Source organism: Ctenopharyngodon idella, chromosome 8, assembly GCF_019924925.1.
Source record: "Ctenopharyngodon idella isolate HZGC_01 chromosome 8, HZGC01, whole genome shotgun sequence".
Lineage (NCBI taxonomy): Eukaryota > Metazoa > Chordata > Actinopteri > Cypriniformes > Xenocyprididae > Ctenopharyngodon > Ctenopharyngodon idella.
This window is the reverse complement of record NC_067227.1, coordinates 5,046,096-5,067,515: the sequence shown is the minus strand read 5'-3', so window position 1 is coordinate 5,067,515 and position 21,420 is coordinate 5,046,096. Positions and strand designations below refer to the sequence as shown.

The 21,420-nt window shown below is 38.5% G+C and overlaps 1 protein-coding gene across 3 annotated transcripts; it reads right to left on the bottom strand.

Annotated features, from left to right (window-relative positions):
• Positions 1–643: 643 nt before the first annotated feature.
• Positions 644–21,407, bottom strand: LOC127518046 (guanylate cyclase soluble subunit beta-2). Of its 3 annotated transcripts, none has more exons than XM_051904363.1 (8): positions 16,918–21,407; positions 14,276–15,386; positions 13,448–13,582; positions 10,223–10,397; positions 8,865–8,963; positions 8,036–8,127; positions 7,731–7,871; positions 644–1,987 (listed from the first exon to the last, which is right to left on the bottom strand). In XM_051904363.1, the coding sequence occupies exons 1-8, from the start codon at positions 17,082–17,084 to the stop codon at positions 1,739–1,741; spliced, it is 2,169 nt and encodes a 722-aa protein (XP_051760323.1). In that variant the 5' UTR covers positions 17,085–21,407; the 3' UTR covers positions 644–1,738. The 3 variants fall into 3 exon arrangements, with proteins under 3 accessions (XP_051760323.1, XP_051760324.1, XP_051760325.1); XM_051904364.1 differs by having other exon boundaries at positions 644–1,879; XM_051904365.1 differs by lacking the exons at positions 13,448–13,582; positions 14,276–15,386; positions 16,918–21,407 and having other exon boundaries at positions 10,192–10,337.
• Positions 21,408–21,420: the final 13 nt, after the last annotated feature.

Here is a 21,420-nt window from a genome sequence, read left to right as displayed (position 1 = left end):
GCATGTGTGTGTGTATTATTGTACCCTGAGTAGCTTGTGCCTCAGCCAAAGTAATTACCCCCAACCTTCATTTAACTGGAACACAATGGCTACGGGTGCAGGCCTTTGTCATTTTAAAGCCTCTAAATAAGAGCTTCTCCATCCCTAATCATTCATCATGTGCGCTGGATTTCACTCTCATTATCTGCCACTTCTGCTAATTGAGATTTGCTCAGTGTTCTTTGAGGATCTGGCTGAGGACTTGCTGCCATGAGATACTGGGCTGCCATGAGGCTGCAGGCTTATTGCATTTCACCTACAGTGAATTCCAGGTGCAGACCCTATAAAGTGATAGACTGAGGCACAAATTAGCAAATTTCTCTCTGTTGTGAAACACCACTGAATTGAATCGTAACAAGTGGTAGACCAATATTGGGTTTTCAATGGCCGATGTCTATTGCGATAATTTAATTTAATTCAAATGAAATTTAAACTTTAATTTAAATTGCTGAAATGAAATGAACTAGAATCCAGTATTTACTCATTTGAATATATTTGAATCCAGCATTTACTCAATTCATAAATTAATATTTGTAAAATATCTAAATTTTTAGAAAATGTTTATTAGAATATGTCACGTATACTCCAAGGAAGACGACGATGATAGTAAAAATAAAACAAGGTTTATTAAATAACTCCAAATGGAAAGCCACATGCTTGTTTTGTAAACACAAACAATACCAGACAACTAAAAGGTGAAAACAGAACAACTAAAATACTGTGCCAATGAGGGTAAAATGACAAACACCTGTGCAGATTAAATTAATTACCATGACAACTAAAGAGTGGTGGGAAAACTGAACAAAGGAAGACAGGTAAACTAGTGAAAAGAAACTAAAAGTCCATGATAACGAAACAATGAGTGTCTGTGACAATGTATTAAAATTGTTATAACAACATAATTGTACAACAGTATGGACAGGTCCTTACTTCTCTATATCTCCCCAGTCCACAAATAGTAGAATTTGGTCAAATACACAAATGTTTATTTGGTCTATTTAACAGTTTAATACAATGTAACTCATTTTAAATGCATGTCATCCAAAAACAAACAAACAAACAAACAAAAACCTATGTATAAAAATGTGATAAAGAAAAATTGTATGGAATAAAAACTAGGAGTAGGATAACAATAAAATGTGCTAGATATAAAAAAGTTTACAAAGAAAGAGAGGAGAAAGAAAAAAATCTAATACACTAGGCATAAGAAAACATGTAAGTGGTAAAACATGACATATAACAGGAACATTAAGAGAACACTGGACTGAGACAGGTAGGCCTATAACATACTTGGTAACTATCCTCACTTCACAAATAAAGGACTAAAGTATTGGCCAAAAAAAATTATCTGTACAGCTTGATTTTAATCCTGTTTTTATTATTATTATTATTATTATTATTATTATTATTTATTTATTTAATTTTTTTTTTATGTGAGGTTTAGTAATAAGCAGCATTATTTTGGGAGTAAGAAAGGATTAAACGTTATGGCAAATTATAACAAGTAAATCCCTTCCAAAAAAAATGCACTTCAGGAGAAAGTAAATATATATATATATATATATATTATGTTTATAGATGAAAGTATATATGAAATATATATTAAAGGACCACATAGCACATTACACACTCATTCACTTTCATAAAAAACACTGAAAACATCCTGTGCGCATTATTTTGTTAATCTGGACATTGCAGATCAGCTGTGAGACACTGCACCAGGAAGCAGAGAACTTTTATCGTTTTGTTGCTCAGGTGGATGATCCTCTGTCTCCTGCTCCCCCTCCAGTGCCCCCACCATCGAGCCTAATGTGCCAAAGCTGGTGCCGCAGTTCTCCACCTGTGCAGAAACGCACAGTGTGACCTCTGACCCCTCCAGTTTAGGCAGGACTTCAGGTTGAGAGACTGGTGTGATACTGTCACCTATACTCTGGACAGTGATGCTGGACTGCAAAAATGTGGTGCAGATGTTGTAGTAATGTATTCTCAGTCTAACAGCAATGTATTTTCTTGCACAGCTTCTCCAATAATGTACAGTGATATGTAAGTGTGTGATGAAAGTTGAAGAGTTGCATTGTGTCCTAACCAGGGATGACATGACAGTATCTAGTGAAAAGCTATTTGTCCAGACTGAATGTGAAGCTGCTATGGAACATTATCAGAACAAATAATATTGATGTTATGTGACAGTTATGTGAAGAGGAATTTTGGATTAGTGAGTGTCCACAACAGAAATTAAAACCAAGTGATCAACAAAATGTTATCGGTTTTTGCACAGTAGTGGCGGGTATGGACAAAAACCTACATTTACATCATGTCACACCTAGTTAGGACAGAGCTTTCAGGAGGAATTAACTAAGAATTGCATCAGTTCATAGTGTTGTTTATTTCAGTCATCATCTAAACTGTGTACACTTATTTCAGTACAGAAATTAAAGGTGCTGTAGGCGATTTCTAAGAAACGCTGTTGAAAGTGGATCAGACCAATCACCACAACACATTCAGCATATACACTTATGATGGGGGAGGAGTGAGAATGAGCAAGAGGGAGATTTGAAGAAAGGCTGTAGAAAGAGAGATGGCTGAGAGACATTACAAAAGAAAAAAGCTCAGAGGAATATCACTAGCTGCGTTTACATGGACCCTAATAATCCGATTGCAATCGGATTAGTTGTACATCCGGAATGAAAAAGTCACATGTAACCACGTCAATCGGAATAAATTGGCCTGATCTGATTACAGTTTCATTCGGATTGTAAAGGGTGGTTTATTCCTTTTGTAATCCGATCGAGAGGACATGTAAACACTTGTTTGGGTTGAAAACCGAAACTGGAGAGTACTGCTCATGTGCAATGACGTAGAAATAGCATAATGACAACGAGCTGTTCTTCCGATTGAATAAAGTGTCATAGATGAGTGTCCTGTCATTCAGAAATTCTCTTTTCACTCATCGTCTGTGAAGAGGAGCAAAATAACCAGTCCTTGTTTTATACTCTTATCCACAGACGACTGGTTTTGGGCTCGGGAAAAGGCACTTTTACTGCTTGATAAATACAAGCAGCACGACTCAACAGTTCATGTGCTCGTCGTTGCCTAATTAGGACCCGAAATAAATAAATATTAAGTCTGCTTTTTAAAACAAAGAAAAGGGGAATTGGTTAGTATGCAACAACAGCAGGAAACTGTATATTCGTGCAGTGTGCGGCATGTCAAAAGATTAAATCGAACCAGAAGCTTGTGACATATAAACGCGCACATCAACCAGATTACTTTTAGCGTTCATGTAAACACTATGTTCGGATTCATCAATTGGAACAAATTCATGACCCTTGTCATTCGTTCATCATCTTTGCTCCATTTTTCGCGAAGCATTATTTTGCTTCGCTTCAGCTATGATAGAGACATCCACTCTTGCATACTGTGTTTGTGCATTTTGGGGGTGGAGCAATGAAGGTAGGGTTGTGTTTGTTTGGGTTGATTTCAAATATCAACAGTGTTTTGCAGAAATCGCTTACTGCACCTTAAAGGGTTAGTTCACCCCAAAATGAAAATTATGTCATTAATTACTCACCCTCATGTTGTTCCACACCCGCAAGACTTCTGTTCATCTTCAGAAAAACAAATGAAGATCTTTTTGATGACAGAATGCAGTCAGATTTCCTTCCATAGACTGCCTTTGTAACTACCACTTTGATGCTTCAAAAACTTCATAAAGAGATCGGATAACGAATCCATATGAATCGAGCAGTTTAGTCCAAATTTTCTAAAGAGAATCGCTTGTTATGATGAACAGATTTAATTTAGGCTTTTACTCGCATGTAAACATTGATCAGCGAACATAAGCAGAAGCTCAGCCTAAACTGAATAACGCACGAGTATGAACCTCATTGGTTACGCAGCACGTTTGAGCTTCCGGAAGAGGTTTGTTCTTGTGTGTTATTCAGGTTAGTTTGAGCTTCTGCTTTTTTGTTGAGCTTCTGCGGAATTTGTCTTCCGAAGATGAACGAAAGCCTTACAGGTGTGGAATGACATGAGGGTGTGTAATTAATGACAGAATTTTGGGGTGAACTATCCCTTTAAAGCAAATCAAGTCACAATACTTCCTTTCAGGCCATTTCTGAGTGCTAGGTCACAGCAGAATACTATGATCTGGTATACTTTACTGGGGCTCTACAGTAACATTCCACCAGTAAAGTCAAAGAAATTATAAAGCTGTTCCCTTTCAGTCAGTCAAGTTTGACGTCACGTCAGTGACTGACAAATTGGGATCTCGCCTGAGAGCTCAATCACCTTCGGGTGTGTAAATAAGCCAATGCACATTGGCGTGCGATATTTGCATCTCACACTCCGCCCTGCAGTGCGGATATAAATGCAGAAGCAGATGCAACGCACATTCAGCTTTTTTGCTTTGGAGCTGAGTGTTTGTGCTCTAAAGAAGTCATTTTCGTGTAACTATGAGTGTGTGGAAGTTCTTCAGTGGTGGTTGCTTCCTGCATTTCCTGCTTCAACTGCAGCTTCACAAGAGAGCCTTTGAACGCTGCAGATTACAGATAAAGTCTGTCTGACGTGCTGCAACCTTCCCCTGTGTGCTTCAGCACTTGAAAAGAGCATTATTTCCCTAAAAGAGCAGCACGGGTGTGTTTTTCTAAAGACGTCATTTCACCCGTATGTTTCTGGATACGGCCGCTTCCTATCCTTACTGACGGCCATGATCAAGGTCTCACATGCCTGGGCATAAGCATGCTGAGACTGCATTTGTGGGTAGCTCATGTTTTCGAATGAGAGCATGACCATGTCGGCACACTGGTCGCATCTTTCCTTTCTTGTAAGGGCTAGTGCTTCTCAGCGTGTCGTGTGCCATCGAGCTGACAGCACGGGTTCTCACGGCAACCCTGCATGTCATTTGGTGCTCTAGAAGCGCGCTTATCGAGACTTGAGTACCTCAAATGAGGTGGAGTCCCCTCACCTATACTCAGATCTAGTTCCTACTTCTGGGGGAGGGCTATTTCGGTGAATAGTCAAGGTGACCTAAGGATTACAGTGAAGGCTTCCCCCACCAAGTATGTCTCTGTGGGCCCCCCACTCCTGTAGCACTTCGCAAGCTGTGATGTTTCTGGATGGGATTGCTGGTCCTTCTCATGGGGGACTTAGCATTTCATTCCGGGCTCCAGCAGAGGATCAGATGTTGATTGCTGCATTGGAGAGAGGGCTGTTATGCTCTGGAGATGACGATGACCCTGAGTTTCTTGCTTCAGCAGTGTTTGCTCGTGCTGAATAGGATTCAGAGTTGCAGCTGCGTTTGCCCGGGGCAGTCCGGGGTTGTGGCGACTCCTCAGGTGGACTATGCAGTTGCAGTACATGCCCGCAAAGTGCTGGAGCAGCCGGAGCTGCTGTTAAGTCTTACAGTACTGCTGGACAGGCTGCCTCTGCCATGCATACGATGGCCACCTGCAAGTCTAACAGGCCAAAGGACTCATAATGCACGAGGGTAGTTCTGAGCCAGGGTTGATACAAGAACTACGCACAGTGACTGACCGTGATGAAAGTCACGGTGCAGGCCCTCGGCCAGGGGATATCCACCTTGGTGGTCCAGAAGCACCCCCTGGCTAAACCTTGCAGAGGTGCGGGATGTCGACAAAGTGTGCTTTCTCGATGTTCATATCTCACAAGGTAGCCTTTTCAGTGATGCTGTCGAGGGCTGTGCCCAGCGGTTCTCTGCAGTCCAAAAGCAGGCTGAGGCTGTCAAGAACGTGCCCCGACATGGTGAAGGACGTGCAAGAGCTGGTCCATCCAGCCGATATGAAGTCAGGGTTCTACAACCCCTACTTGTTGTTGTCTCAACAGATGCCTCTGCCACAGGCTGGGGCGCCATGTGCAACGGGCATGCAGCATCGGGCTTCTGGGCAGGACCCCGACTGCATTGGCATATCAATTGCCTCGAGTTGCTAGCAGTATGGCTTGCTCTGTGCCACTTCAAATAGCTGTTAAATGACAAGTACATACTGGTCTGGATGGACAATACCGCAACCATTGCGTACATCAGCCATAAAGGTGGTCTACGCTCCTGTTGCACGCCATCTCCTCCTATAGAGTCAGAAGCATTTGAGGTTGCTTTGTGCCATTCACGTCCTAAGTGCAGCACGTCAATTGTGCAGCCAACGAGCTCTCATGACAGCCTGCAGCCCCGGGGGAGTGGCAACTCCACCCCAAGACAGTTCAGCTGTTCTGGAGATGCTTCGGGGATGCTCAGGTAGGCCTGTTTGCCTTTCCGGACACGTCCCACTGCCAGTAGTTCTATTCCCTGTCACACAGCTGGCCTCAGGGTTTACGTAAATATGTGTTTTCCCCAGTGAGCCTGTGCAAGGTCAGGGAGGACGAGGAGCAGGTCTTGCTAGTTGTGCCCGACTGGCCCAACCGGACCTGGTTCCCAAAACTAATGCTCCTCATGACAGCTCTCCCTGGCAGTTTCCTCTGAGGAAAGATCTGCTTTCTCAGAGACGGGGCACCCTTTGGCACCCGCGTTCAGACCTCTGGAACCTCCCACGTGTGGTCTCTACGGGACGCCGTAGGTCTTAGGTGATCTACTTCCACCTGACACCATCACTTCAGCAAGAGTGCCCTCTACAAGGCGCGCCTATGCTTTGAAGTGGAACCTGTTTATCGAGTGGTATTCTTCTCTCTGAGAAGACCCCCGAGGATGCCCGATCAGTCGTGCTTTATTTCCTGCAGGAAGGGTTGGAGCGAAGGCTGTCTCCCTTCACCCTGAAACTGTATGTTGAGCTATCACTGCACATCAACATGCAGTAGACTCTAAGTCACCAGGGAAGCACGACCTGATTATCAGGTTCCTTAGGGGTGCGAGAGGATTAAATCCTCCTCGCCCTCATCTCGTGCCCTCTTAGGATCTCTCTTTGGCTCTTACAGCCTTACAAGGAGAACCCTTCGAATCTCTGCAGTCAGTTTCACTGCACTGGCTTCAGTCAAGAGGGTGGGGGACCTGCAGACATTTGCGGTCGACGAATCATACCTGGAATTCGGGCTGGTCTACTCTCATGTTGTCCTGAGACCCGACCCTGATATGTGCCCAAGGTTCCCACCACATCTTTCAGAGATCAGGTGGTGAACCTGCAAGCACTGCCCTTGGAGGAGGCAGACCCAGCCCTCGCTCCATGCTGTCCCATTCGCACTTTGTGCCTTCATAGTCTGTAAGTCTGTTTTTTTTTTTTTTTTTTTTTTTAAAGAAATCTCTTGTGCTCACCAAGGCTTTATTTATTTGATCAAAAAATACAATAAAAACAGTAATATTGTGAAATATTATTACAATTTAAAATAAAACGTTTCTATTTTATTATATTTTAAAATGTAATTTATTCCTGCAAAGCTGAAATTTCAGCATCATTACTCCAGTCTTCAGTGTCACATGATCCTTCAGAAATCATTCTAATATGCTAATTTAGTGCTTATTATCATCACAATTGAACATTGTGGTGCTGCTTTTGTGGAAACCAATGATGTTTTTTTTTTTTTCAAAATAATTCTTATAGTAAGTCTTTACTGTCAGTTTTGATCAGTTTAATACATCCTTGCTGAATAAAAGTATTAATTTCTTTGAAAAAAGTCTCACTGACCCCAAACTTTTGAACAGTGGTGCATGTTCCATGAACAAGTAGTAGTACAAGTAGAACACTTACATTCTCTATGGACACGTTGCTCCCCACAGGGGCCTTTTTCTTTCTTGAGATATTGGGGTTCCAGTGGCACACCAAACTGTCATTCTGAACACTGTAGTTTTTGTGACCAATCAACCAATATGTGTTCATTTTTCCTTTTCCCTGAAAATCACATCAAACACATTTATGTCATATTGTTAATGTTAATGTTAACATCATTGCATTTTGCAATAATAAATATTACAAAGACTAACATATCATTGTGGTTTCAACAGCTTAACCAAAACTGATTTTAAGTATAGTACTTCTACAAAATAGATTCTCACCTTTACTTCAATCTCGCCCCGTAACTGCAGTTCATACGCATTGTCCTTCATGAGTGCCAGGTATGTAGCAGAGCTTGCATGAATCTTCTGTGCTGAAGACCAGATAGAAGAAACATTAAATGATTAGTTCACTTCAGAATTAAAATGTCCTGAAAATGTTCTCACCCCCATGTCATCCAACATGTTTATATCTTTCTTTCTTAAGTCTTAAGTAAATTAAGGTAAAAAATTAGTGCAAGACAAGCATTTGTGGTTAAAGAGTATATTAATTTTATTTTTTATTTTAGAAAATGGCAGATTATTTCGCTAGATAAGATCCCTTGGCTGGGATCATGTAATACCCTTTGAAGCTGCACAGCAACTGCAATTTGGACCTTTAACCCGTTGAACCCTAATAAAGTCCACTATATGGAGAAAAATCCTGGAATGTTTTCCTCAAAAACCTTAATTTCTTTTTGACTGAAGAAAGAAAGGCAAACATCTTGGATGACATGGGGGTGAGTAAATTATCAGGAAATTTTAATTCTGAAGTGAACTAATCCTTTAATGATCCCGTTATGCAAAGCGACCAAAGTACCGAAGCTCAATTGGTGCTGAGGTGAAACTCAGAGACACTATGTTGTTAGCTAAGCCACATGCTAATGTCATGGTTGAAATGGAGGCTGTTATGAGCTCAATGGAGGAATACGATAAGGTCTCTATGGTGATGTAGTGAGTGAAAATATTCATGAATTCTCTGAATACAGAAGAACCAGTGGTGCTAAAATAAAAAAAAAAGGTTAGCAAAAGATAAAAAGGCTGCACATGTTAACTAGAGAGATGAACATACGTAGACTTGTAGATTCCATTCGAGAGGCCGTGTTGACTGTGTCTCCAAATAAGCAGTACCGGGGCATCTTGTAACCAACAATGCCAGCTACACAAGGGCCTTAAGAGGTATGAAATACATGAAAGACAACACTGTGAATTACTATAACATCAAATCTATTGTTATACTATTATTGTCATAATGTTTATTACATTAATGCTAACCGGCATTGATCAAATATTGATTTTAGAAAGAGTTTAGGAAGGCTGCACTGAAACTGTAGCTGATGAATCTTTGACAAAAAAGATCAGGAATGTTTATTACAATAGTAAATATGGTCGATTTGTTGACAGGCCTAACAGTAACAATACTTCCGCTCTTGAGTCTATGGCAGCCCATGGAACCTTTTGCGGGAAAATTATGAAATTTGGCACACAGATAGAGGACAGTCTGAACATTTTTGTCTAAACACCACAGCAATTTTGGAGTCTCTAACTCAATCCCTCTAGTGCTACCAACTGACCAAAATTGCACTCATGTTTATCATAAGGCTAGAAACAAAAGAGTTTCCATAATAAGAATATTTCCACCATTTTGAATTTTCAAAAAAACATACTTTTTCGAACTCATCCTAGACACCAAAACTGGCTCACATCATCTTCAGACCATGCTGGCAAAAATATTTCAAAAGCTTTTTGATAAACCACACTGTTCTCGAATAACGAGCAAATTAATTTGACGAACAGCATGCAAAAACGAATGCGAGTCTATATTTCCACAATGCTTTAGCATACTGAGACGACTCTTGGTACATGTCATCAAAAGCATGACCTGAGTTACGTTACCACCTACTGGACAGGAGATAGGAAAAATGGCTTTTTTGCTTATAACTTTTGAACAGTTTACCCAAAAATCATAAACTGGTCTCTTTTGATTCAGTGCAGCATACCGAGTGAATGAATGATACCCAATTTTGGGTGTAGGCCATTTTGAATTTTGTCATAAAGTGCTGTATTTGACAAACATATTAGTGTATCATCACGAAACTCAGTATGTGTTATCTGCACCGTGCGCTGATGGGACTCAAAAAATTGAGACAGCACCAAAACAGAATTTGCTAAAAATTATAATGAAATTTCCAAAAATGCTAATAGCTTTTGATTCATTTTGTCTATTCATTATGCCATAGTTGGTCAAAATGTCTGTTCAACATATTGAATTTCTTTTTAATATAAAAATGTCTTTAATTACTCATTGTTGAAGTCTGATAACTCCTCATTATGCCTCATCTGCTCTTGACCCCTTTATTGCTGCTTGCAGCTATATTTATTAATAAATCTGTAATCACCAGTTTTTGTGAAAAGAGAGGATACACACACCTGTGTGTATGCCAGCTCGGAGTTGAAGGCGTTTGTTTGGCATGTGGGGTATCGTCACCTGTCTGACCGCAGCCACCAGATCCAGAGACATTTTAGCGATCTCATCTGCATGTTTGTCTCCGTTTCTCTCTGGCAGTCCACTGACCACCATGTATGCATCTCCTATAGTCTCCACCTGTTTCATTCAAACACCAAAGCTTGTTAACTAATGGTTGTGATGGACATTAGACATATTTGATTAAATCTAAGAGCATTAAGAATACTTCTTTAAGCTTGAGATAAAAATATAATTACATATATATTTTGCATGTGTGTGTGTGTGTGTGTGTGTGTGTGTATATATATATATATATATATATATATATATATATATATATATATATATATATATATATATATATATACAGGTGCTGGTCATATAATTAGAATATCGTGAAAAAGTTCATTTTTTTATTGTAAATTATTTTAAAAAATGAAACTTTCATATATTCTAGATTCCCTACATGTAAAGTAAAACATTTCAAAAGTTCTTTTTTGTAAATTTGTTGATTAGAGCGTACAGCTAATGAAAGTCCAAAATCCAGTATCTCAAAATATTAGAATATTTACATTTGAGTTTCATTAAATGACCATCCCTACAGTATAAATTCCGGGTATCTTTTGTTCTTTGAAACCACACTAATGGGGAAGACTGCTGACTTGGCAATGGTCCAGGAGACAATCATTGACACCCTCCACAAAGAGAGTAAGTCACAGAAGGTCATTACTGAATGGGGTGGCTGTTTACAGAGTGAAATATCAAAGCATATTAAATGCAAAGTTGACTGGAAGGAAGAAATTGGGTAGGCAAAGGTGCACAAGCAATAGGGATGACCGCAAGCTTGACAATACTGTCAAGTAAAGCCGATTCAAACACTTGGGAGAGCTTCACAATGAGTAGAATGAAGCCGGAGTCAGCACATCAAGAGTCACCACACTCAGACATCTTCAGGAAAAGGACTACCAAGCCACTTCTGAACCAGAGACAACGTCAGAAGCATCTTACCTGGGCTAAGGAGAAAAAGAACTGGACAGTGAACAGTGGTCGAAAGTCCTCTTTTCAGATAAAAGTAAATTTTGCATTTCATGTTGAAATCATGGTCCCAGAGTCTGAAGGAAGACTAGAGAGGCACAGAATCCAAGCTGCTTGAAGTCTAGTGTGAAGTTTCTGAAGTCAGTAATGATTTGGGGGGCCGTGACGTCTGCTGGTGTTGGTCCATTGTGTTTTATCAAGTGCAAAGTCAATGCAGCCATCTTCCAGGAGATTTTGAAGCACTTTATGCTTCCATCTGCTGACAAGCTTTATGGAGATGCTGATTTCCTTTTCCAGCAGGACTTTAGCACCTGCAAAAACCACTTCCAAGTGGTTTGCTGAGCATGATATTACTGTGCTTTATTGGCCAGCCAATATGCCTGACCTGAATCTATGGGATATTTTCAAGAGAAAGATGAGAAACAGTCGATCCAACAATATACAGATGATCTGAAGGCTCAATAGTGCCTCAGCAGTGCCACAGGCTGATCACTTCCATGCCACACTTCACTGATGCAGTAATTTGTGCTAGGAGCAAGTCATTTGCTGTAATATGTCCTGCCGATCAAGTATTGAGTGCACAAAAGAACATACTTTAAAGAACTTTAACTTTTCTGTTTTGCAAATCCATTTTTTGATTGATTTTAGGAAATATTCTAATATTTTGAAATACTGGATTTTGGACTTTCATGAGCTGTACGCTCTAATCATCAAAATTTTAAAAAAAAACTTTTGAAATGTTTTACTTTACATGTAGGGAATCTAGAATATATGAAAGTTTCATTTTTAAAAATAATTTATAATAAAAAAATGAACTTTTTGATGATATTCTAATTATATGACCAGCACCTGTATATATAGCCAAAAGTTTTGGGATGTCTGCCTTTACATTCAATTTAATGACATCCCATTCTTAATCCGTATAGGGTTTAATATGGAGCATAACAGCTTCAGCTCTTCTGGGAAGGCTTTCCATAAGGTTTGGGAGTGTGTTTATGGGAATTTTTGACCATTCTTCTAGAAGCGCATTTGTGAGGTCAGGCACTGATGTTGGACAAGAAGCCCTGGCTCACAGTCTCCGCTCTAATTCATCCCAAAGGTGTTCTATCGGGTTGAGGTCAGGACTCTGTGCAGGCCAGTTAAGTTCCTCCACACCAAACTCACTCATCCATATCTTTATGGACCTTGGTTGTGCACTGGTGCGTAGTCATGTTGGACAGGAAGGGGCCATCCCCAAACTGTTCCCACAAAGTTGGGAGCATGAAATTGTCCAAAATGTCTTGGTATGCTGAAGCTTTATGCTGAAGCATTAATATCCCCCCTCCACCAAACTTTACACTTGGCACAATGCAGTTAGGCAAGTACCGTTCTCCTGGCAACCGCCAAACCCAGACTCAGCAATGGAAACCCATTCCATGAAGCTCTCTACGCACTGTTCTTGAGCTAATCTGAAGGCCACACAAAGTTTGGAGGTCTGTAGCTATAGACTCTGCAGAAAGTTGGTGACTTCTGCACACTGTACAGTATATACTGTGTGTGTGTGTGTGTGTGTGTGTGTGTATATATATATATATATTAGTATACTACATACTATACCACCATTCAAATGTTTGAGTCAATACAATTTTTTAATCTTTCTGAGTCTCTTATGTTTACCAAGGCTGCATTTATTTGATCAAAAATACAGTAATATGGTGAGATATTTTTTACAGTTTTTAAATAACTGTTTTCTATTTTAATATGTTTTTAAGATGTAATTTATTCCTGTGATGGCAAAGCTGAATTTTCAGCAGTCATTTCTCCTGTCTTCAGTGTCACACTGGCCTTCAGAAACATTTCTTTTTATTATAAATGTTGAAAACAATTGTCATGCTTAATGTTTTGTGTCCTTTACAATTTCAGTAATACATCATTGCCTCAATTTACTTATTTATTTATTTATTTATTTATTTAGCATTATGGTAATAGAAATTTAGAGTCACAGTGCAAACAAAAAAGTTCCTAAAAATAGGAATATTTTATTTTTTAAATATAATTCTTCTGATTTTGGGGGTAAAAATGGACATGTACTTATGAATATTTTCATGAATATTTTTTTGTATGGTAATTCATAGAAATTATATATGATTATGAATTTAAGAATATATTGATACCTTGTAGACATCATAGGAGTCAATGCGTGTGTCGAAGCACATGTAGAGGTTATTTAGCATCTCAACAACTTGTAGTGGAGTGCAGGAGGCTGATATAGCAGTAAAACCCACAATGTCAGAGAAGAAAATAGTCACCTGCAAGACAATAAATATATCAGTTGCTTCCTAGAAAGAAAAAAAAAAAAAAAATCAACCAAGAATATGAATGTCTACATGTCATAGCTAATCGAGAAAAGCATGATTAACTAGATTACATTTTCTGAAAAAGTGGTGTTTGCCCATTATGGGTTTGTTCAGATCACTAACCTTAATTATGAGAAATAATAATAGTAGCAATTACAATATTAAATGTAATAAGCCACTAATAAATGCAACATGCTCATATGAGTAATGTTTATTTACCTTACACATACTTGACACATACTGTGTTCCTATTTTGAAATTTATACTTATCCTGCTATATGTGACTATATGTCCAGTTCTTCGAAAAATCTATTTGCTTTAAGTGCTCTAAATCTAAGGGGACACGCTTCTGGTACACAAATTTGCCCATACAGACGTGTGTCATTTACCCCACTCCCTCATGAGCTGTTTTATCTCCTGATGAATATGGAATACCATAATTACAGGCAATTACTACAACAAAAAGAACAAACAGAATGGGACCATGTGCGCTTTCCTGACACTGCCATCTTGCCAACATCATGAATATGCTTGTCTTTTTTAGACATGAGTTTGATTTGTTAAAGGGAATGTTGGACAAATGGAAGATTTCTTCTGTTTTAGCAGATCATATGGGAATATACAGTATATCTTATAACAATTTACCTTCTCATAACTCTCAGCCTCTACGTGTTTGTTTTGGCGTAGCTGCTTGGCCACAGTTTTGGGCAACATCTGATGAAGGAGATCTTCTGCGAGATGTCTTTCTCTCTTCAGGGCTTCTGTCTTCTCCCTGAGGCTCTGAGCGTAGTCTTGGATCCATTCTGTCATTTGCTTGAAGGAGAGCAGCACTATGGGGTAAATGAGACAGGCGATGGCAAGGAGGCAGATCTTCAGACTGATGTTGGACGAGATGTCTCTGGATTTCAGTTTCAGAGCCCACCCAGCTCTAGAATGAAAACATCTCAGAGTGTTCTCCAAGGCTAATGTTAACTCTGTGGATCCTTCAGAAGTTGTGGCAGTAGAGTAGATTAAATATCTTATATTAGTCAGGTTTAGCTCAATATTAGGGTTTTCCATCCAGCAGTGATGGAGGTTTTCAGACATGTCTTTTATGACTGACATAAGTGTTGTTGCATGCCATATTTCATCCTGAATATCTTCCTTCTTTTCACCTGTTATCAAGCGATAGTTCAATTCATGGACTGTTAAGAGCAGTTTCAGAGCAAGGACATCTGTCCAGGCCGGATTGTGCTTGAGGAGACTAATGTCAACATCTTTGATGCCCCATGTGTTTAATATATTCTCAATTGCAAGAGTAAAAACTGTGGTACCATTAGAATCCATTAACTCACCTCTCCCTGTAGCATTGAGAAACTCTGAGAGGTTGGATTGAAGATGCTCACAAAACGCAGGTAACTCAACACCACATGGCTGACCCAAACTGTCCATATCAGTACTAGTACAACAGTGGTTAACTGTGAGCATTATCAAGGACCAAGAGCTCAGGAACTTTTCATTCTTGATATTATGAACTGTTTTCTCTCTTGATGAACTGAGGTTTCTTAACGTTTGGAGCTCCATAATGAGTCTGAGTGTGACGTTTGTTCTACAGGACGTTAGCTTTTTAAGTGAAGCTTCAGTGGCTTGCCATTGAGCCAAAGATGAGTTGAAGTCCATGGTCACAGCAGAAAGCAGAGCCAGGAAAGATATTACACAAGCAATCAGTATTCTGCGAACGGTACGGCTGCGACTGCCACAACTGAGTAAAGACAACCTGTGAAAAGAGCATAAAATACAGTCTTATGGTGAGTATTAAAGACTTTGTGGTTGTGAAACCGTAGTGCAACATATCAAGTCAACGTACCTGTGGCAACGTTTTTGCGAGTCGCAACATACGTACCAATACGTACATATCACTGCAGTTTCGATGTGAAATGTCCATTGAGTGGACTTTTTTTCTTTTTTTTTCTTTGCCGGAACAGATAAACGTGAATCTGGTACGTTTTTATGACGTTGGTTTTTATACGAATCACCGCAGTTCTGATTTGAAATTTGCACTCCATTGCGCTTTAAAATAACGTACCACCAACACTACACCTAAACCTACCCGATAGTGTTAACAAAAGTTAACATAAAATGTGACATAAAAAGCACCCGTAATCGTGCCGTTTTAGCTTGTTTAGATCTTTATTTGAGCTCTTTTACTGTGACTCGCCTTTCACGGGATTCGTACCCAAGGCTTCCTCGTCTTGAGTACAATTCCGTATCAGCTGAGCTACCGAGCAAGCTTTTTATGTCAGAAAAGCGAAATATATGGAGCTGGTTAAGCGATGCAAAGTCCAAAATATATTCGTTTACAAATCGTGCACTTTGGTAAAAAAAAAAAAGGCGTTTGAAGTCATAACATAATATTGTGCAAGGAGACGTGAAAACGAGTCTTTATTAATCCATAACCTGACCCGTAACTGCGTATGCGCTTGCCGTTTTACTGCCTCTAGCGTTCATTTCTGATGGAAACTGCAGTGATATGTAGCCTAGGCATTGGTACGTACTTTGGCGACTCGCGAAAACGTTCCCACAGTTACGTCTTTCCTATGAGACCAGGTTGTTTATTTATACTGCACTGCACTTTATACAATACATATTGTTTCAAAGTAGCTTCACAGTAATAAACAGGAAAATAAAAAATCAATGATGCAAACTTAAAATATGAAACAAATTCTGCTGTAAAGCAGCTCTAAAAAGACAATAGTGTCATTATTCAGCTCAAACCAGTGTTGGTTCCTCAATTATGAAACTATTCAATTCCAATTCTGTGTCCATTGTTATATTGACTAGGCTTATACCTCTGCTATGACACCTGTGTGAACTGACTTCATACATACACTTAACATCATCAAAACATCAACTGATTAAACATATATCACAAATAAAGGCTCAGAAAGTAATGTTAAATCTGAGAAAAGCTCTAGCCGCATTTTATTTCATCATTTCTGAAATAAATTAATACATTTTTAATGTAACTTAAGCGTCCACAACTTGAAATACATATATTCTGCATCCTATTTGTTAATGTGTTATAAGGTCATTCGATAAATCATTTATTTGGTTGCTTTGGTGTTCGTTTTACTTAATAAAAACAAAACAACGTGCTACCAAACCATATTAATAGATATTAACTATCGTAGTTAAGTTGACAACATATTAACATTAAATAGGCTACATATGCTATTAATTGTTTAGCTAAATTACTACTTAAAACAAACGGTGTATATCTTTGTAAATAAAAACTGAAATTGTGTTACCTGCATAAGTCACATTCTGCTTCTGGCTCCTGTTTCTTTTGGGGTGAGATCTTCTTTCGAGCTTTATGTCTCCGGCTGTTGATTTTAGTTAAAGTGCCTTTCAGAGAGGCCGATGACAGAGTCCCAGACGCAAAACAATCCTTTTTCATGTACTCCAGAGATGACATGAGATTACACTTGTATTTTAAACCACTGGAACTTAAGTTTCTGGCGTGAAAATTCCAAATCAAACGCTATAATATCATATTTGACTGTCTTCTTTTCCTGAGAATAATCTCATCGTGTCCGTGTCTCTGCTCTTCTTTGATGTGCAATATGTGACGTAGTTTTAATGACAGGGTTAAAGAGAAATGGTGAAGATACAGACGGAGACGGAACATTTGAGTAATTGCATGTATTTTGTTTATGTATGTGTGATTTTATTCTTCTTTCGAACGCACTTTTGTTTTTATTCATCACTATTCGTTTAAACAACTGCAAACCATTCATAAACATTATTCCTAGGAAAAAAGAAGGGAAGAAAAATTACTTTAGGCCTAAGCATGTTTTGCAACGGAAATGTTACCGATTACTACGTGTCGTGCTCTTTTCTGAACTACAAAAAAAAAAAACAACAACAAAAAACAAACAAACAAAAAAAACAAGAACAAAAAACAAAACAAAACAAATACATTATCCTATTGTGTTAATAATAAAACGGTGACATTAGCTAAGGCCTAGAGACAAATATATAAGTTTAATAGTCATTTGTAATTTAACTAGCCTGTTAAGCATCTGTTAAGCATCGCTTTTTAATGTTATTAAAGCGACTATAACGAGTTATGTAAAAAAAAAAAAAAAAAAAAAAAAATCCTTAAAAAATATATTTTATAAAACAGAACGCAATAAGGCTTCGAGATAAGTTCACTCTTCAGGTTTTCAGGTTAAACGTGCAATATATTATACATAAACAATTTGGAAAATATTTATTCTTCTTTTCAATTGAATAGACTATAAGGTAAATGCACGACAGAGAAAAATGTAAAAAAAAAAAAAAAATGAAAACAACGTAATACATTATTCGAAATAAAGAGAAAATCCTTTAAGACTCCATATGCACAACTGAAGTGCACTGAAAATTAATAAATAAATGGCTTATAGCATTTTATGTTTAATGTAGGCGCAACCACTCTTCTTCACACGCTGTCTATCAGTAAATCACATTAAAAGTAAATCTCTTGTTATGGTTTATATGAACAATCCAACCGTCTCCATTGACTTTGTATTGCGTGAGGCTGCCTCCTTGTAATTTCTAACTTATAACAAAAAACACTAATATGTGACAAGGTGTACAGCAAACAAGCTAAAAAAAAACCCCTGAGCTAAGTTTTATAAGCTATCGAACCGTAAAAGCCAGCCTTTAAGGAGACAAAAGTGGATACAGGCAATAAGACGTGAAGCATCAGCAGGAAGAATGGGTACATTTTGGGATCCTGACACTCAGTATGCCTCAGTAAGCCTACCTGTGCAGTAAACATTTTGTCACTGTTGTTTTAAGTCAAATATCCAAATGTCAGGTTTATATAGGCTATTATATTTCCTGTCGCTGATTACGTTCCCCTCCAGTGGGTGTAGTTCTCATAGTAATATGACATGTCGCGCTCTGTCTCAATCGCCTATATCCACTTTTTAGTCTTTAAACGCTTTAAACGTTTTTTGGGTCGACAGCTTATAAAAACTTCTGGGTTTTTGGTTCTGGGTTTTTAGCTTGTTTTCTGTACACCTTGCAGCTTTTAGATATTGTTCTGTTTTTTTTTTTTTTTTTTGTTATAAGTCAGAAATGACAAGGAGGCAGCCTCACGCAATACAAAGTCAATGGAGACGGTTGGATTGTTTTCCTCCCCGGTGGGCGTGGTTTTCAGATTATGACGCGTTGCGCTCTGTCTCTATGAAAACCGAACAAACCAAACGAGAAGGTGTAAGAGAAAGTGTAAGTAAAGCGCCATCTAGTGGTAGACAATTGTAAACTTTTTGTGTTGCTTGTGACACTGACGCCATAATACAGTACCCCCTGGTTTCACAGACTAGTCCTAGACTAAAATGCATGTTTGAGCTGTTTTAACTAAAGCAACTTGTACTGACATACAAAATGTACAAAATATGTCAGTTCCATTGTTTTGACTCAAGATGAACACCAGTAATGTTTTTTTTTTTCTCCCTAGTGTACGTTTATAAAAGCTATTTAAATATCCTAATTGAACTGAGTTCTAATCCTAGTTTAGGCTAAGCCCTGTCTGTGAAATTGGGCCTACATATTTTTTTTTGTTTTTTAATCATGATGTGAATGGATTGTATACATATACATCTGAAGCAGAGGGAAAGGTAATGACACAATTTTCTTCTGTTTTTCCTCTATTTTTGTCTATTTTTGTTATAAGCCTTTTAGTCCCCCTGACCAAGGTTCAGCTTTTTGAAAGTAATTCAATTACTATTGCCTGCTATGTTAAGACCGCTGTTCAGTATGTAGTCCCCGTTCCCCGAAAACTACAGTTCCCACCATCTGCTAAAAAGGTTAATTATGTCACTGGGGCAGTACCCTAAGGTACAAAAGTGAAAAGGTAGACCTAACTTACCCCTAAATGGTACATATTAGTACTTTAAAGGTAATATTAGTACATTAAACATACACATAGAAACTTTTCACTTTTGTAGAGTACTGCCCCAATGACACAGCCGTAGCTTTTTTTTTTTTTCTTCTTCTAAAAAACATTGTTTTTACAATTAAATGAAAATTTATTATAGTTTAAATTATTAAATGCAATTAGATGAATTATTAGAGTGCTTTTTGACCCACTTAAGTGTCACTTTTTTGACCTACTTTAATGTCGAATGCACTGACATTTATAGTAAACTAAATTACCTTAGCGTCATTTCTATTGAAACCTGTGCCATATATTTAAATATATTTGAAATTACGCATTTGTAATGATGTTGCAGTTTAATAGGCCTACATTTAAAATATATTAACTTTAAAGGCAATATGGAATAGCACACTACAGTTAAAGTTAAAATCAAACATACTTATATATCTTAGTCAACAATCAAAATAAGTGTTTGTGGAGAGATTATGAAGATCTACTCTGATCGCGAAACCAAACAACATACAACATTAAATGGGTGAGACAAAACAAACAAACAATCAATCTGAATGTATGTGTGTAGGTGCGACGTGTGTGTTATACTGTAGCAGAGGGGAATATGTGCAGTGGCTTGAATGACCAGGTGCAATAGGAGGATAGGTCACTTGGGCATCATGATCCTTCATTGTATTGATCCAGCACAGGGGCCAATGGTCAGTTCCTAGATCTGACTCCCTTCACAGTAAGTAGTAACAGAGGCTCTCTCAGGACCACTTGATAGGCACTCTTTTTCTTTCCTTCCCGTCAGTCCCTGTGCCAGGACAGCTCCGGTCCATGTGGCAGAAGCATCTACCTGCACCAACAATCGCTGGGAGAAGTTTAGGCTTTGCGGGACTGTGTGAGAGCAAATCCATTCCTTGAGAGTCTTGAAAGCACTCTCACACTCCTCTGTCAATGGTAGCTGGTTTCTCACAGCTTTGGTCAACATCTCAGTCAGCGGTGTAGCTATGGAGGCGAAGTCTGGGGCGAACTGGGAGGAACAACTTCAACTCCATCTTGGTAGTCAATCATGGGCTGCACTGAATTGCCTCCACTTTTCTGACCAGAGGTCTACTCTTAGCTGACCATTGCCTAGAACATATACTAAGTAGCAGGTTTCCTACCAGGTCCATCAGCATTTTCCCATGTGGAATGTAGCAGGTGTGCCATGCAGTCGGGGTCATTTTTATAAATTCAGCTATTTTTTCTGTCTTGTGGATTATATGTAAACATCTTTCATGTAAAATATCTTATTCAGGACAGTACTAAAAAAATAATGATCCCTCTTATTTTGTTAAAATAACTAACATTTTGCAGATTCTGCAAGGAGTTTGTAAACTTTTTATTTGCATGCGCCTACATTAGCTTTAAAAATGGACTGTTTAGGTTTTTGAAAGAAGCCTCTTATGTTTGCCAAAGCTGCATTTTTTGATCAAAAATTCAGTAAAATCACCAAGCACCATCATTCTGAACACTGATACTCGTATGTAGATACTGTAATTTAGCAATAAATGAAACTGTTCAATGGGGTCACATCCCTTTCTATTAATCAACAGATTTCTATTAATCAACACAGTTCTGTAAACTTTTTCTTGCACTAGACACCTACATATCAATTAGAACTCTTCTGGACCACCGAAAGCATAGAATCTGAAAATATCACATATCTTTTTTCCCATATAAAAACAGAGGTAGAGTGAACATACTGTAAGTAGGGAGTCAGAATGGACACATGAAATCTTTATTCTCTTAGCCTTTGAGGTTCTGGTGACGAATCGTAAAAAAGCACTGTTGGCCAGAGGAGAACTGGCCCCCCGACTAAGCCTGGTTTCTCCCAAGGTTTTTT